A 17,321-nucleotide genomic window follows, 5' to 3' on the forward strand; every position below is an offset into this window, starting at 1 on the left:
GCACCTGATAAAGATCCCTTGCGACAAAAACACCAACCGTTTCAAAATAGTTTTTATCCAACTGCTGTTCAACTTTTAAACCAGTTGAACTGTTACTTTTGGTGTCTTTTTTAGCTTGTCCGTGTGTAATTGTTGTTTGTTATTTTGGCCTGAGCTCTGCAGATCCATCCCGAATTCCATTGTATTTTTGTTTTTATACTCAATGGTAATAAAGTGTTATTATTATAATTATTATTTGTATAGTCAATCGGTAACTGTGGTCCATATGGTAACATCAATGTTCAAAGTTGTTGCCGATCCTTATATCATTGGTTTAGGTCTCCCAAACAGTGTAAAGCATTTAATGCCATTGCATGTTGTAACAAGTAATTACATAATATCAAGTCATATTGTACTGCATACAGAGCTGTAACCAGAACTGAAAATGTTTCTCTTTTTATTATTTTGAATGTTGAAAATGTAATTACCGATTTAAGTACTTATTAGAATTGTTTTGTTCTTGTAGGGCTGTTTTAGAGAGCCATCATTCAGCTTTGGCCTTCCAACTTACAACAAGAGATGACAGGTGTAACATATTCAAAGAACTAGAAAGGTAGGAATTCGATCCTACAATCTACCCAAAGCAATGAAAGTAATATATGGTTCTCTTTAAACATATCGCACTCAACTCATGTTGTTTCCATTGTCACTGAAGACTACTTTGCAATATGCTATAAAGGTTTGGCAAAAGATTGTCTGTGGATGCATGGCTCGTGGTTTACAAAACGTTCATTAGAACTAAACTCAAGTATGCATCAGTTGTTTGGAACAGCATTGACGAAGTGTACTCAGACAACAACTAGAACTAGAAGCTGTACAGTGTAACTTTGTTAAATATTTGTGTTATCTTGTAAAAGTAAGGTTTTATGATTATTCATATGATGATCTGTGTGTTGCCAATGCTGTCTAAAAGGCGCACTTATTTTGACCTTGTTTTTCTTTACAAATCAATTAATGCCCTTCTTGATTGCCAATCAAATTTTAATTTACACATTCCTGGGCGATCAACTAGACAGAAAAGGACAGTTCAGAGCCTGGTGGTAGAGTTAAATGTACTAGCAATTCACTTTTTAATCGCATTCCAAGGCTATATAATAGTTTATCAATGTCTGCCAATTTTTAATATTTCTGTTTCGAGTTTTAAAAAAAAAACTAAAAGCTTTATTGTTTTTGATTGTTTACTTTGTCCTCATTGTGCATGTCATTTGTTTGAACTAGCTTTCTTGTCTGTAACATCATGTTATTTGGTTTTTTTACTAAAATCCTCCTGTAAATGCAGATGTATACGGTTTTTAACTGTATCGTATCTGTGATGGAGTTCGAAATAAATAAATAAATCAATCAATCAATCTATAGCAAGATTTATGTAAAGTTCATTAACTTACACAAGGTATTAGACAAAAAGATGACCATGACTCTGCTGCCCTTCTTGATCATCTTGCCCCCTTAAATTTACTTATATTTATAGACCTTTTTGTAATGTGGGTGGCAGGCACGATTGTCTTTACGTTTCCAGCACCATGGTATGGACCAATTCCTGGGGTGGCCTTCTCCCAACCTTTTAGCAGTTATTCAGTTTATTCCTATCTTAGCTTCAATTACTACTTTCAACATTTATTTCATTCAGATTTCCTTAGCTTAGTGTATAATTTTGTTTTCTTAATTACTGTTAACTTAGCTTTGCTACACTTCTTCTAACCTGATTATTCTTACACTACTGTTATACCTTATAACCCCAAAATGTTTTAAGAGATGCATCATTACATGATTACCACTCAACAAACCATTTACAAATAAGTCTTCTGCTTTTTTCTCAATATACATATACAATGTCCCTTTCCTCACAAAAACAGGCTTAAATCCCAATGTGAAAAATAGTCTTTCAGCTATATGTGTTGCACATTGACTTTGTTACTAAGTCTGTCTAATTCACAGTGAGTGGGGATGTTGATAAATGCGGATAATACTAGGCGATCATAATGTCCAAGTATTTTTATCCACTGTATTTTTATCTTTCTCCCAAACAAGTCTTCAACCTTATGATACTGATCAATACTAAATAGTAAATGACATTAAACAAAATATGGCACTCTTTTATTTCCATAGGGATGACTACCGTCAAATTCGACAAACGATCATTGATATGGTACTGGCAACAGAAATGGTGCGCCACTTTGAGCACCTGTCAAAATTTGTGAATAGTATTAAGCCAGCTATGAAAGATATTGACGATGGATCTTCCATGGTAAGAATACAATGCTGGAAATTTGAACTTCAGTAACATTCAGACAAAATATCTGAGTGGTACATTCAATGAATTCTATACTCTCTGTAAGCATATCTCCATCTTATAAAGTCTTATTTCTACCTCATCTCAAAAAAAATTAACCATAACCATTGCACCGTTTCTCAAGGAATTACACTTGTTGCCTCTATGTGTCACATATAGTTCAAATGAAAAAGTGTTATTTTATGGACAGAAGGGAACACCTGGGATCTTGCATACTGATGTACTACTCTCCTCAAATGGAAGTGTCTTCGCTTGCATATAAATATACCAATCAAACAAGCTTTGGATAAATGTAAAGGAGCAGGATGTTTGTCAGCCATATTACAAATATTACAGATAGATATTATTCCCCAATAGTTTTCTTCATTCAGCTCGAAAAATACTCGTGATGTAATGACTGTGTCACCACAAGTCAAAGACATGTGGTGACACGGTTGTAGCAGCACCAACTAACATTCAACACTTAGGCGTACACAGACTTGACTGATGCGGCATATCTCCTTTATTATTACATACACCAACACCGTAAGATCTAGTAAATAAAAACACAAACAAACGACTAGTCTAAACACGGTGTGCTTAACGTACAGAATATAACTTTTCATGATGTCTCAACTTCTGTGGTGTCATAATTGCAAATGAGCGTAATCTCTGTCCGATCATTGTCCAATAGTATGCCATGGGCATTGCTATAGTCCGCTGGCAGTGATAGTGAAATTGTCCGTGTACACTGCACACTCTGGAAAACGATTCCGTATCTCATCAATAAATGCTCTAAACTACTTCCACGTGCAATAAATGTCTCTCATAAACTCATGCAATACAAACTACGTTGATATATTACCTCGTGGGAATATTTAGTTGGTTCTCTAGGTGAATTATCGGTGAACTTGAACTATACTGCCTTTGTTCATATGGAATATAGGAAAAAAGATGGCTACCACTGAATCATCATGGAACAACAAAGTGGCGGTAAACCACAAATAAACATTAAACGTTTAATGTACTGCTATGAAATATATAGGTCGATATATATGTAATTTCAAACTTTTACTAATCAAGAAAGTATCAATAAATCTTATGAAAACTTTACGATCTGTAGTATGACCGACAACAATACTAGAGGGCACTGATGACTTTGAAATACTCTGCTGCATCAAGTTCATTACACTCCCGCCAAATTACTTATTTATCAGTATTTCAAAGTTTTGTGTGATGCTCTGAAACAGTACATGAACGTTCGCAAAGTTCACTCCTTTTCAATCAGAACAATCAATTTTTGGACTGGTCTCTCAAATATTGCAAGTTTGTGCTCTCGTCTGCCCTTCTTGTCAAGTTTTTTCGTGCCAACTTGAATCTTAGCCCTTCTCACTAGACTGTCATTGCCTTCGGTTGTCTCAATCACTACACCTATTGGCCAATCCATACGATGAAACTGGTCATCCACAATTAAGACAATGTCTCCCACCATGACATTTCGCCTGGGCACATTCCATTTCTGTTGTTTTGTGAGGGTAGTCAGATACTCATTCCTCCATCTGCCCCAGAACTGTTCTGCAAGATGCTGCACTCTCCTCCAGCGTTTCCTAATGTACAGGTCTTCCTTTACAAATTTACCAGGAGGGGTAGAGCTGATGAGGATTTCATCGTGAGTACATGATTTGGGGTTAATGGCTCAGGACTCATGGGATCATTGAGAGTCTCTGCTGTCAGTGGACGGCTATTCACTATGGCCATAACTTCATAGAGAAACGTGCGTAGGGATACTGAGTTTAGACGACCTGAAGACTGCTGTAAAAGTGAGGATAGGACACTTCTCACTGTTCTGATTTGCCTTTTCCATACACCACCTGTGTGACTGGCGTGTGGGGAATTCATAACAAACTCACATTGCTGCTCTGCGAGAAATACTTCAATTCTCTCTGCGTCTAACTCTCTAATAGCCTCTTGGAACTCGTTCTTGGCTCCAACGAAATTGCTTCCCTGGTCAGACCGTAGTTGCTGCACAGGACCTCTGATAGCGATGAAACATCTGAGGCTGTAAATAAAGCAATCTGTAGACAATTATCATCAAGCATTTCGATGTGTATGGCTCTTGAACACATACATGTAAACAGAAGTCCATACTTCCGTCTTTAACTACAAAGGGGCCAAAACAGTCCATACCGCAAAATGTGAAGGGTGGTGATGGCTGTACTCTATCTTCTGGCAGGTCTGCCATCTTCTGCTCTTCTACAGGTCAGGGAAGTCGATGACATGTGACACACTTGTGCATGCAAGAGGAAACCACCTTGATAAAAAGTTGATTTCTCTTACAATCCAATAGCCATTTGCTCTAATACTGTTGAGTGTCATACCTCTTCCTTGATGTTGAACTTCACCATGAAAGTGCGAAACAATTAACCTTGTGACATGGCTATCTCTCGGTAGAATTGCCGGATGTTTGATGACATCGGGACTCCACAGAACAATAAATTACCCACAATTCTCTTTGATTTGTATCCTTGAAGGTTACTTTTCTTATAACTTTTTCAGTTCTGTAGGCAAGCAATAATGTGCAGCATCAGAATAATTGATAAATAATATCACGTAAAAGTACGGTTAGAAATTTCAGTGAAAGTTTCCAAATTCCCATTGAATAACCATGGAAGTCACATTCTGTAGGTACTACAAATGCCATACTTGTAGGCAGCAAGTTATGACGAACTGAAGGGGTCATTCTCTGAGAAAACTTAGAATGCAATTTCTTTTGTAATTTCTATTGGAAAAAATCAATATCCCTTTGTTTCAAAAAACAGGTGCAACTAGTCTCCCTACTTTCCACCACATTATTCTGTATGGCTGAAGACACAATCAATGGAAAATTTTACAAAAATGCTATCTCCTCTCTCAATCTTGCATAATTTTCCAAATCATTTAAAAAGAGAGTTGAGAAGAATAGTATCCTTAAAAGTACGGTTTCAGAATTTTTACAGCTAGTCTATGAATTTGTCTACACATGGGAGACCTGGTAGACTTCTCTGGGAAATCTCTGAGGAGACAAATCGCAATGAATTATGGGAAATCTACAGTACTGTGGACTCTTTGCATTCCTCAAACGACCTCCGACTCTCAATACACCACTGTTGTCCAGAAATGGGTTCAAATTGTAGATGCTAATGGTTCTATTCACCTTGGATGACTTCTTTATTTCTTTGATCTCTTTGGCAAAGGCTTGACCTTGGATTGACTTGATTATGAATATTTCAGTTTCCTGTCTTTTTAGTCCCCACGGACACCGTCGGGGGGACTTATAGGTTTGGTCATGTCCGTGTGTGCGTCCGTGCGTGCGTGCGTCCGTCCGTGCGTGCGTCCGTCCGTTCACGCAGATATCTCAGAGATGCCTGGAGCGATTTCATTCAAACTTGGTACAAGGATTACTTCATATGTCATACAGATGCACGTCGATCTGCTTTGTGATACGATCCAATATGGCCGCCAGGCGGCCATTTTATTACGATTTTTTCATGTACAGAGCCATAACTCAGACATGTTTCAACCGATTTTATTCAAAGTTGGTACAAGGACATTGACCAATGTCATAGATATGTCGATTTGTTTTGTGATACGATCCAATATGGCTGCCAGGCGGCCATTTTATTACGATTTTTTCATGTACAAAGCCATAACTCAGACATATTTCAACTGATTTATTCAAAGTTGGTACAAGGACATTGACCAATGTCATAGATATGCACGTCACTTTGTTTGTGATACGATCCAATATGGCCGCCAGGCGGCCATTTTATTACGATTTTTTCATGTACAGAGCCATAACTCAGACATGTTTTAACCGATTTTTTTCAAAGTTGGTACAAGGATATTGACCACTGTCATAGATATGCATGTCAATTTGTTTTGTGATACGATCCAATATGGCTGCCGTGCGGCCATTTGTTACAATTTTTTCATGTACAGAGCCATAACTCAAACATATCTCAACCGATTTTATTCAAAGTTGGTACAAGGACATTGACCTATGTGATGCATATGCACGTCAATTTGTTTTGTGATACGATCCAATATGGCCGCTAGGCAGCCATTTTATTATGATTTTTCATGTACAGAGCCATAACTCGGACATGTTTCAACCGATTTTTTTCAAAGTTGGTACAAGGATATTGACCAATGTCATAGATATGCATGTCAATTTGTTTTGTGATATGATCCAATATGGCGCCGTGTGCCATTTTGTTACGAATTTTTTCATGTACAGAGCCACGATACTCAGGCATATCTCAACCGATTTTATTCAAAGTTTGTACAAGGACATTGAACCTATGTCATACATATGTACGTCAATTTGTTTCATGATATGATCCAATATGGCTGCATGGCAGCCATTTTGTTACAATTTGTTCACAGTCCTTGGACACGTACGATTTTATTCACCAATTTTATTCAAACTTAGTGCAAGGACATTGACCTATGTCATACATATGCACATTGATTTGTTTTGTGATACAATCCAATATGGCCGCCGTGTGGCCATTTTTTCCCGATTTTTTCATGTCCGGAACCATAACTCAGACATGTATCCAGCGAATTTATTCAAAGTTGGTACAAGGACATTGACTTATTTATACATATGTATGTCGATTGGTTTCACGAGGTGGTCCAAATATGGCCACATGATGGCAATTTTGTTATGGTTGTTTCATGTCGAGAGCCATAACTCTGGCAAGTCTCAACTAATCCTATTCAAAGTTGGTACATGGACATTGACTTATGTCATACATATACGGTACTGTTGATTTTTTAAACAGTAAGATCAAATATCGCTGCATGGCGGTGATTTTGTTACAATTTTCTAATGTACAGAGCCATAACTCAGACATATTCCACCAGTATCATTCAAAGTTGGTACAAGGACATTGACCTATTTCATACATATGCTCGTCAATTTGTTTCACGTCATGTAGCAGTAACATGTCAATTATTGAAGTTTCGTAAGTAGCTGATATGTCAAGAAATACTGCATCAAATTCATGAAACTTTGTACAGATGTTAAGCTCACATTGCTTTAACATTGAAAAAGACATTTATCAGTGTCATTTAATTAATTTGTAATTGCATAAGTAATGAACTTTCCTAATTAGGGTGATATAGCCACAAATTAATACAACGTCAAATGTGATGAAACTTGATACAGATTTGATCTCATAGTGTTGTAAATACTGCATCAAACTTCATGAAATATGGTACAAGTGATAATCTGTTAGTGTTAGGATTGTATGCAAAAATGTTTTGCAACATCCTGTTGATTAACCCTTTTCCTGCCAAGTCGGTGAAAATCCGCTTGAAATTTGGTGTAGCCAGAATCTAAGCACTGGTGACTGTTATTCTCCCAACCCGGGTGGAAATCGGGCTACTTTTTGGTACCCCCTTTCCTGCCTAGTCGACGGAACTACGTTTGCAAACCCTTGCTCGCGCTAGGGGTCATTCGAGGAGAGGTTTTGGGCGAGGAACGGCGTTTGCTCTCGAAATGGGTTCACAGAGAGTCCAACGACAGGGAAAGGTGCGGAAGCTACCCAGCCAGTCCCCACCCCGGTGGGGGACTGGTTTTTTTTGGGGGGACGAGTAGCGTACTTGGCAGGTTAGCACGTTGACGTATTCTAGCGGAGTTTGGGTTAACTTGGCTCTGAGGCACTACATAGATTGCGGCCGAAATTGACCGTCTCGGCAACGCTAATCTGTAAGGCAACCGCCTAAGACCGCCTCAGCTGGCGGTGCAATTTTTGCCAATGGTGCGAGACGAAAATCACGGACTTGGTCCTGATTGACGGGAAGTGCGGACGGATTTGACGGACTCGGCTTTCTGTAAGGCAACCGCCTAAGACCGCCTCAGCTGGCGGTGCAATTTTTTGCCAATGGTGCGAGACGAAAATCACGGACTTGGTCCTGATTGACGGGAAGTGCGGACGGATTTGACGGACTCGGCTTTCTGTAAGGCAACCGCCTAAGACCGCCTCAGCTGGCGGTGCAATTTTTTTGCCAATGGTGCGAGACGAAAATCACGGACTTGGTCCTGATTGACGGGAAGTGCGGACGGATTTGACGGACTCGGCTTGATTAGTCCCTGACATGGAACTGATCCGAACGGACTTGAGCGACATTTGTGAAGGGTAACCACCGCTTTTAACCGACTTGTTACCTTCTCGAAAAGACTACCCACTCAGATGTCGGACGTTGTCGGCTGCACTTGGCTCTAGACGTTCAAGCCGTGCAACGAAACACACCGCCTCAGCCTTGCCATTCAGGAACATGGCCTCAAAATTTGATACCATTGTTCACCGACTTGGCGGCTGCGGTTAGGTGCGTGAACCGTTGTTCACCGACTTGTTACGCCTATGTTGTCCCTGTGAAGTTCGGCTAACGGCCGAGTCTAACAGGAGTTGGCAGACCTGTGTTTGGTTTATACCGTAGTATGACCGACTCAGGTAGAGGTACCTGTCGGTATATTCCGAGTTTTACGCACTCGGGCGTCAATGACGGGTCGTCATCACCGCTGATGACGTAGACGTGCTGGCCACGTTATTTGAAGGAGCCATGTTTGCCCAACGGACGAGGCCGAGACAGCCGTTGACAATTTTGGCATCCTTCATCTTTGACCGCCTTAGTTGGGTAAGCCGCTCGGCAGGCGACGGTTATGACCTAAACAAGCCGCTGAAGCACTGTTCGTTGCCGTACAAGAACGAGACGGCCAGTCCATTACTGCTTAATGGGCGATCTGTCGGGTTGGCTTGTCACCGACTTGGATGACAATACGCCCTGCGCAGGCGTACTTAGAAGGGACATGAGGTTAAAGATACGGGTTTCCCACCCGTACTAAACATGGGCTTGGGCCAACGTCCTTGGGTGGCAGGTGCGCATGCCACGTACCCAGCTGGACGGAATGTCAAGTTGAGATGCTAATGACATTGACTATGTTATGCTAAGTGCCGAGGGATTTGCATCGCAAATGAGTATTATTAGCATATCAAATGGTGCGGACAGGCAATTTACATGACGGGTAGGAATGTCAGCGCCGGTTGGTGGACTGATTGCCGTAGGTCCATTATAATAACAGGTGGATGCATATATTAACACCCCTGCGTCCAATCATGTCCAGGGCTTTGTTTCCCTGTGGCTTTAAAAGGGAGGGACCTGCTAGTCTGTCGACACTGTTCCAGACATGAGCTTGACGGACCGCAAAATTTTCTGAAGGCGAGCAGACGACTGAAGGCGAGCAGACGACTGAAGCTCAAAGATGCAGAGTCTCCGGGCGGTAGTGGTAGCGATCGTTGTGATGTCCCTAGTAAACGTTCTAAGAAGTCGGGCAAGAAACGCTCCCGTAAGGCGAAGCATCTCCGGCTGAAAAACCCAGTGGTAAGCGTAAACGTAAGAGCGATCGTTCTGCCGATGAGGATGATGACGGGTCACCGGTCGCCAGTGGTTCTCACCCGGCTGCTCCGGGAGAGACTACTTCACCTGCAGAGACTACATCTGCTCTTGTGGGAGATACTTCACCTGCACAGACTACGTCTGCTGCTGCTAGTGAGACAGTGAGTAACGAGACGGCTGATGCCATTGGTTCTCCCCCGGCTGCTCCGGGAGAGACACCACCTGTTGCTACTATGAGCCCTCATCCTGCGTCAGGAGAGGTTCCTGTGCCCAGTGCGAAAGAGCTTGAGTCCTCGTCATCAGCAGAGGCTGCCCAGCCCGCTCCTGCCATAGTTTCGTGTGCTGCGATGTCCCCGCCGAAAAAGATAGTGCGGAGGGTTCGTTATCAGGATAGCCCACCTGATTTTGAGCCAGATATGATCCTTGATGCCGCTACGGGCGAGTTCAGGCCCAGACGCCCAGACGACGGTGATATCACCGCTGAGTCCGACTCGGAGGTTGACGAGGATGCGGCAGAGGACGATGACTTTTATGACAGGCAGTATGTAGGTGAGGCAAGCTCTGACGACGATGATGACGTTGTGCCTGCTGTGTTGGCGGAGGACGACACCCCTCCTGTCTGGCGTATGTCGGAGACTACCGATGCTAATATATTTGAGGAGACCGATTTTGACCATGAGAGAGGACCGACTTTCACCTTGCCCAGCCACTCCCGTGAGCTCGATTACTTTTTTAAGTTTATTCCAGCTACACTGATCAGATTGGCCAAGGACGAGACTAATAAATACGCCAAATTCCACCAGCGATATATCGCTAGGAAAATAGATAAATACTGGCGTAACGCTGACTACCGAGAGGTGCAGGCGTTCATTGGCGTCTTAGTCTGTATGGGTGTCGACCGTAAATCATCAGTGGAGGATTATTGGTCTAGCGATCCCTTTCTGAGAAACCAGGGTATTTCTACTGTGATTACCCGCAGTCGCTTTCAGCAGCTTATGCGATACTTTCATCTGGCAGACCCAGAGAACGATCCACGTCGTGATCCTGATGAGGCACGCCGCCGACGTTGGTGTCAGGAGGATCCCCTGTATAAAATCAATCCATGGATGGAGCCCATAGTTGACCGGTGCGTAAATAATTATAAGATGGGTAGAGAGATCTCCATCGACGAGGGCATGGTGCGATTTAAGGGCCGTTCTAAATTTAAGCAGAGATTACCGCATAAGCCTGATCGAGACGGTTTCAAGATATGGCAGCTGTGCGACTCCACCACTGCATACATCGCTAACTTTGCACCGTACCTAGGTGTGAAATTTCGGGATCGGACTGATGGGAGACGGCAGGAGCGAGGGTGGTGAAAAGAATTACGATGGAGCTGGTCCAGCCATTCTGTGGATATAATCACAGCCTATTCTGTGATAGCCTGTTTAGCACGGTCGTTACTGCTAGAGAGCTGATGGAGACCGGGATCTACATGGTCGGGAGTTTTAACCGCCGTAATCGTCGCACCATGCCCCCTCAATTAATTCCGCAGGGTAAGAGGGAAGCGCCTTCCTCTGTCTGTTGGGGATATGAAAGCCACGACCAGAACGGACTCTCGTCTTAACATCACTGCTTATCAGGATAGTAACGCTCAGGTGCTGATCTTGAATACGGTCTATCCACCCTTGGAGTGCGTGCCAGTGGGGGAGGGAGACGAGCGGCGACAAGTGCCTCTGTCGCTGTATAATTATCGCCGGTACATGGGAGGCGTCGACCGAGCCAACCAGAAGCGCAAGTACTTTCACACTGGGCGCAAGAACCACAGATGGTGGACATATCTGGCATGTTACCTGATTGATGTTGCCCTGGTAAATGCATATATATGCTTCAAGCATGTACACCCTGATAGTAAGCTGACCCATAAGATGTTTCATCTGCGTGTCGGGAAACAACTCATTGGCTGTTATTGTGGGCGATCGCAGCCCAGTGTGAGAGAGGTCGAGGCCACCGTTTCTCTTGCCTCGTACATCAATCCACAAAATCAGCCGATGCACGTTGTCAGCCGTTTGGAGGGGCGGCAGAAATGCTGTAAAGTATGCAGCAGAGAGGGTAAGACCACTGCGAGCGGACGACTGTCTGAGACGTCCAAAGGATGTAGTCTGTGCGGGGTTCATCTTCACGAGGGCGAGTGTTTTGCGGCTTTTCATCATCGCATGATGCTACGAGGTAAGAGGAGCATTGGCGTGCAGACCTCTACTCACACAGCCCCGACGACACCCATCAGCAAGAGAACCCGACGTAAATAAGGGACAGGGGACAGCTTCGCCTAACAGTGGCTTGACTGTATTCTTAACACGGACCATGATCACATTTTGAGCACGGTTGTGCCGTTTGTTTGTGCTTTACGATCCGCTGATTGTAAATTGAAACACGGATTATTTTGTACAATCCCCCGATTGTAATCTTTGTAACACGGACCATGCACTCGGACGTCGAGACAGACTCTGAGATTTATTATTCGGCATAATGTAAATTATTCCCGAATAAAATACTATCTATGGATCGCATATTTTCGTTTGTTTTGTTTAGACGGATTTATTTTGTCCAATTCCCCCTATTATAATTTTTGAAACACGGATCTGCCACCCCGATTGTAATTTTTGAAACACGGACCATGCACTCGGACGTCGAGACAGACTCCGAGATTTATTGTTCGGCATAATGTAAATTATTCCCGAATAAAATACTATCTATGATCGCATATTTTCGTTTGTTTTGTTTTTACCCCCACTTTCGTTTTTGGCAGATCCGTAAGGACGCTATAGTAATGGATGAACGTGCGTTGTATCACGTGGGAGGGGCACAGCCCAACGGAGGCTGTGCTCGTGCGACGTAGACGTTGTACCAACCATCTGTCGTTGGGGTTAGTGCATAGAGCAGTTGCACTGTCCAGAGCTAAGGTGGTACAAAACTGCACCTTAGTAACAACTGCACAACTAACGTGTTAGGAAACGGTAACACTAACGAGCTAAGTGTTCACTGAACTGGCCAAACTACGTACACGCCTTCCTTCAATGGCGGGGAACTATGTCGTTGACACTACGTCAAAGCAGACTGCACTGTGCGACTCTTCCAAGTCGTTCAAAGTACGTGGCCAAGTGACAAACCCAGGGGAAACAGGACAGGTTTGAGGGTGCTGCCCGCACCCATAGCACTAACCCTGGGTCTTCTACTAACCCACGAGAGAGGTGACGTTTCCCCGGTGTTGGCCGTGCGTGCCGGCGAACGAGCTTTACTTCCGCGAAAGTAAGCTAGAAAAGGGCATAAAAGTGCACGTCCCCCGGGGCAAACAACGCCCGTGACCTCGTCATTTTCTGGACACAACCTCATCAGCGGTTGCCCCTCTATACGGGCATGCAAAAATTTTTGAAGTCTAACACGTATATGGTCGGTAATCGTACCCCGAAAATGCGGTATTTTCCGCCAAATGCCTGGCAGGAAAGCGTGCAGGAGAGCCTATCTTCTGTAGACACGGAAAAGGGGGCCGGTTTTGACCGACTTGGCAGGATAACGGACAGGGGCGCTCGGCAGGAAAAGGGTTAATTCCTAGTTGACTCATTTTATGAACTTAGGATGGTGGCCTACATTGGTTTATGTTTTCATCACCATGGAACTCATTCTTGGCCATTGAGTGCCATCTGTATCAAAGTATTTTTATCACAGACCTAATTAATGAAGAGGACTCTATCCTCTCTGAGGACTTGTAATCAAAGTACCCATTAACAAGTGGGGACTGTGTCATCAACGATGACTTGTTTTGGGAGTGGACGGATTGCTACTACCTTTTCTGTTTCTTGCGACTCTTCTAATGCGTGATAATGCTCCGACCGCTCTGGACCATACGGAGAAGCGGGATATACAATTCTCTAAGTTGAGTGATTCTTGTGTCACAGTACTTGCGAAGGTCGTCACATTTTTCACCTATGGGTCGCCAACACTCAATTCGTAGGCTGGTTCCTCTACCAACTTCAACTCTCTTTCCAAAAGAAAGGCTGGTCCTTTGAAACAATTTGAGTTTAGTAACTGATCTGTCGCAGAGACTCCTCTAGACGCGTGGTCTGCTGGATTCATTCTTGTTGGCACATAATGCCACTGACTGTGCTCTGATACTTGTCTGATCCTATGGATCCTATTAGCTATGAATACATGGAATCTTCTGGCGTCAATTGCAATGTACCATACTACTTGTGAGTCTGTCCAGAAGTACTCTTCATCAATATTGATGTTTAACTCTTCTTTAAGTTTACTGCTCATGTTTGCGGACACCACCGCTGCAGTCAGCTCTAGACGTGGAATGGTGACTATTTTGATTGGAGCAACTCTTGCCTTTCCTGCTATGAACGAACAGTGTACTTGATTCTGACCAACGAGTCTTAGGTATGAGCACTGTCCATAGCCACTGGTACTGGCGTCTGAAAAGTGATGTAGTTCGGTGGTCAGGACTGGTCTGAAATCTGGTGGTATGTAGCTCCTTGGTATTTGAATTTCCTTCAAATTCTCAAAATCAGCCCTCCACTTACCCAATAGCGGGCGTAGGTTGTCGGGTAGTGGCTCATCCCAGCTGATGTTCTTCTGACACATTTCTTGGAGAACTCTTTTGCCAATTAGAACAAATGGAGCAAGGAATGCTAGTGGATCATAAATAGAGGCTACTGTAGACAGGATACAGTGCTGTGTTGCAGGTTTATCTTTGGCCTGTATGTTGAATTTAAATGCATCTGTCTCTACGCACCACTGGATCCCAAGTACTCTCTCTATTGGTAGACTGTCATGACTCAAGCAGGGGTTTCATTAAGTTTTGAAGTAGGGGGCCAGAATGAAAAAAGTAGGCAGCTTGCAGCTACCATGACCACAAAGCGATCGTTGTGGGAGAGGGTCCGGGAGTGTTCCCCTTCTGGCCGAAGGCCGAAAACCCTGAAAAATGAGTTAAAATTCACTTTTTACAGCTTACAGTCACTTGAATTTCTAGTATTTTCAGGAGAATTGTCAGCAGTGTTCCAAAGCAATTTGTGTTCATATCATAAAGCAATTTTCCTGGGAGATTCGAGGCTCAAATATGATAATTCATAATTAAAAATGAACCACTATGCTTTAAGGAGGTAAACTATAATAATTCACTATTATTAATGATATAAATTTGATATTGTAGATGATCTTATAGTGTTACATCTAGACAGGGGATAGGGGATTCCCCCTCTGTTGAAATGTCGGCACTCCAATTAATTTGTCCAGCGGGACCACTCCCCCAATGAAATGGTGCCAGTCACACCTGAGAGAGGTACAAGTAGAACACATGAACTGGTGAAATCCCCCCCGAAATTTTCTGGTAAAGGGGGAAAATCCTTCCTGTTGATGCCATACTGGATGAAACACTCATATTTTAAGCCACAGTAAATGAGGAACTTTTCATTAATGTATAATGTTATGCATAAAATTAAGAAGTTTCCCTGATGTTTGGTATGGAAATCTGTAGATGAATAACTTTATATCACTGGGAAGGAAAAAAGGACAATTTATATAACGATAATGATAAAATGACAATCATTACCATATTTCGCAAATAGAAACAAAGACCCTTAAGGTTATTTGACTATATGGGTATGCAAAGTAAGAACCTTGATACTGGATATGAAAATGTGTACATTCAGAAGCGCACATTTAGATTTAACCAGAGGATCGTTTTTGAAGTGAATTTAGAGGTCTGATCGTATTTTTACCACTCTGGGCGCATTCTTATTGGCGTCGATAGACCGAAAAGCAGTGCATATCATACCTCCAGCTGGTTATATACCTTCACATTTACGCCTGCCGCGGTGCAACGCACGTCGGCTTACTAAAATTAGATTCGTGAGAAAAAATCTGGTCTTCGAAAACAGTTTAAATCCACGTAATTATCCTCCTCTTGTTTCTTGGTCCACTTCAAAACCGAAGATCAAACAGCGAAGCTTGACCTTGCGATCGTTTCCGTCTTCATTTGTTCATCGACCATTTTGAATTGAGCTAACGACGGCCGACAGATGTAGTACACATGTTTTCATTAGCGTGTATATAGGCCACCACATAGGAAACGGCAATTCAGTTAGCCAATAGAATCGTCCATGGCAATTCCGATTTTTATTGAGGCAGTATACGCAAGACCGTGCTATATCGTAGTACAACTGTACAAGGCGATCGTTGTAGTAGCTCGTCTTCTAAAGTTTGTGTCACATAAAAGCCGTTGGAAAGTTTGATTACACACTGCTTGAGAAACTTGTCCGTATCATTTCAGAAGGTAAAAAATATTTTAGCGATGAAAGAGTTCAAATTTTCCGAAAAAGTAGCCGGCGAAATCGTGAGAGTAACTGGTCAATTTCGCCGGCTACCGGCTCTTAATGAAACCCCTGTCAAGTCCACATCTTTTATTCCACTGGCTCTTTCATCGATGGGAATTGAGTCCATTACTTCTCGGCTGTTCGAGATAAACTTGTGGAGATGTAATCCTCCCTTGGCACACACTGTTTGTGCCTCTTTTACGACTTTGATTGCTTCATCTGTTGATTCTTTACTGGTAAGACCATCGTCAATGTAGAAGTCTTCTTGTAAGAAGCTTGCTGCTGAGGGAGACTCTGTCTTGTTCTCATTAGCTAGATACCATAATTTGCACATCCAGGAGACGATGCTGCTCCGAATAGATGTACTTTCATGCGATATTCTTGGGGTTCAGTGTTGATGTCACCGTTCTCCCACCATAAAATCCTTAGGTAATTGCGATCTTCATCCTGTACAAGGAATTGATGAAACATCCTCTCTATGTCGCAGGTGACTGCTATAGGATATTTTCTGAACCTACACAGTACACCAATCAGATTGTTTATCAAGTCTGGGCCTGTGAGTAGATGATCATTCAAGGAAGTCCCTCCATGGCGTGCTGAACAATCAAACACTACTCTTATCTTCTCAGGTTTGTGAGGGTGGTACACACCATGGTGCGGTATGTACCAGACTTGTCCTTTGGCGACTTTGGCGTCTGCTTTCTCAGCATCACCTTTGTCTAGGACGTCGTTCATAAATCTCCTATAGTCTGCATAATACTTCGGATCCTTGATGAACTTCTTCTTCAAATGTTGCAGGCGAATTGCTGCTGCTCTCTTGTTGTCTGGCAGTAACGGTTTTCCAGACTTAAATGGCAGTGGATACAGTAATGACCATCTTCTCTCTGTTGTATGCCCGTCTCTAAAATGTTGAGGAACTGGATATCTTCCTGTGAAATGGTTTTCTCTCCATGGGCCTTTTCTGTGAAGTCAGCTTCCAATGTGTTGATCACTTGTTTCAGAGACAAGAAAGGAACCTCCTTTACAGAGACACGGTTGCAGAAATGCGTGCCATTATGAATCGCTGAATCTTCATAGCCTACAATGCTCCATCCCAGGTCAGTCTTCACAGCATACATGTAATTTAGGTTCATCACCCTTTCCAATTATAGTCTCCCCTTACCGAAATTTTAGGCCTCCCGCAAACTGTTACTGCAAATTTGCCGCAAGCTTTGCAG

General features: G+C 42.8%; 1 protein-coding gene across 7 annotated transcripts in view; it reads left to right on the forward strand.

Annotated features, from left to right (window-relative positions):
• LOC139122144 (high affinity cAMP-specific and IBMX-insensitive 3',5'-cyclic phosphodiesterase 8B-like) overlaps nucleotides 1–17,321 on the forward strand; it is a 455,871-nt gene that overhangs the window by 381,257 nt on the left and 57,293 nt on the right. For 6 of the 7 annotated variants that reach the window (XM_070687564.1, XM_070687562.1, XM_070687561.1 and 3 more), the window contains 2 exons: nucleotides 506–592; nucleotides 2,146–2,284. In XM_070687564.1, the coding sequence (XP_070543665.1) occupies nucleotides 506–592; nucleotides 2,146–2,284 (226 nt within the window). Of the gene's footprint in view, nucleotides 1–505; nucleotides 593–2,145; nucleotides 2,285–17,321 lie in introns of those variants that run through there. The other variant, XR_011549410.1, reaches the window with a different exon arrangement.

The sequence above is a fragment of the Ptychodera flava genome, chromosome 21 (genome assembly GCF_041260155.1).
Source record: "Ptychodera flava strain L36383 chromosome 21, AS_Pfla_20210202, whole genome shotgun sequence".
Taxonomy (NCBI): Eukaryota; Metazoa; Hemichordata; class Enteropneusta; family Ptychoderidae; genus Ptychodera; species Ptychodera flava.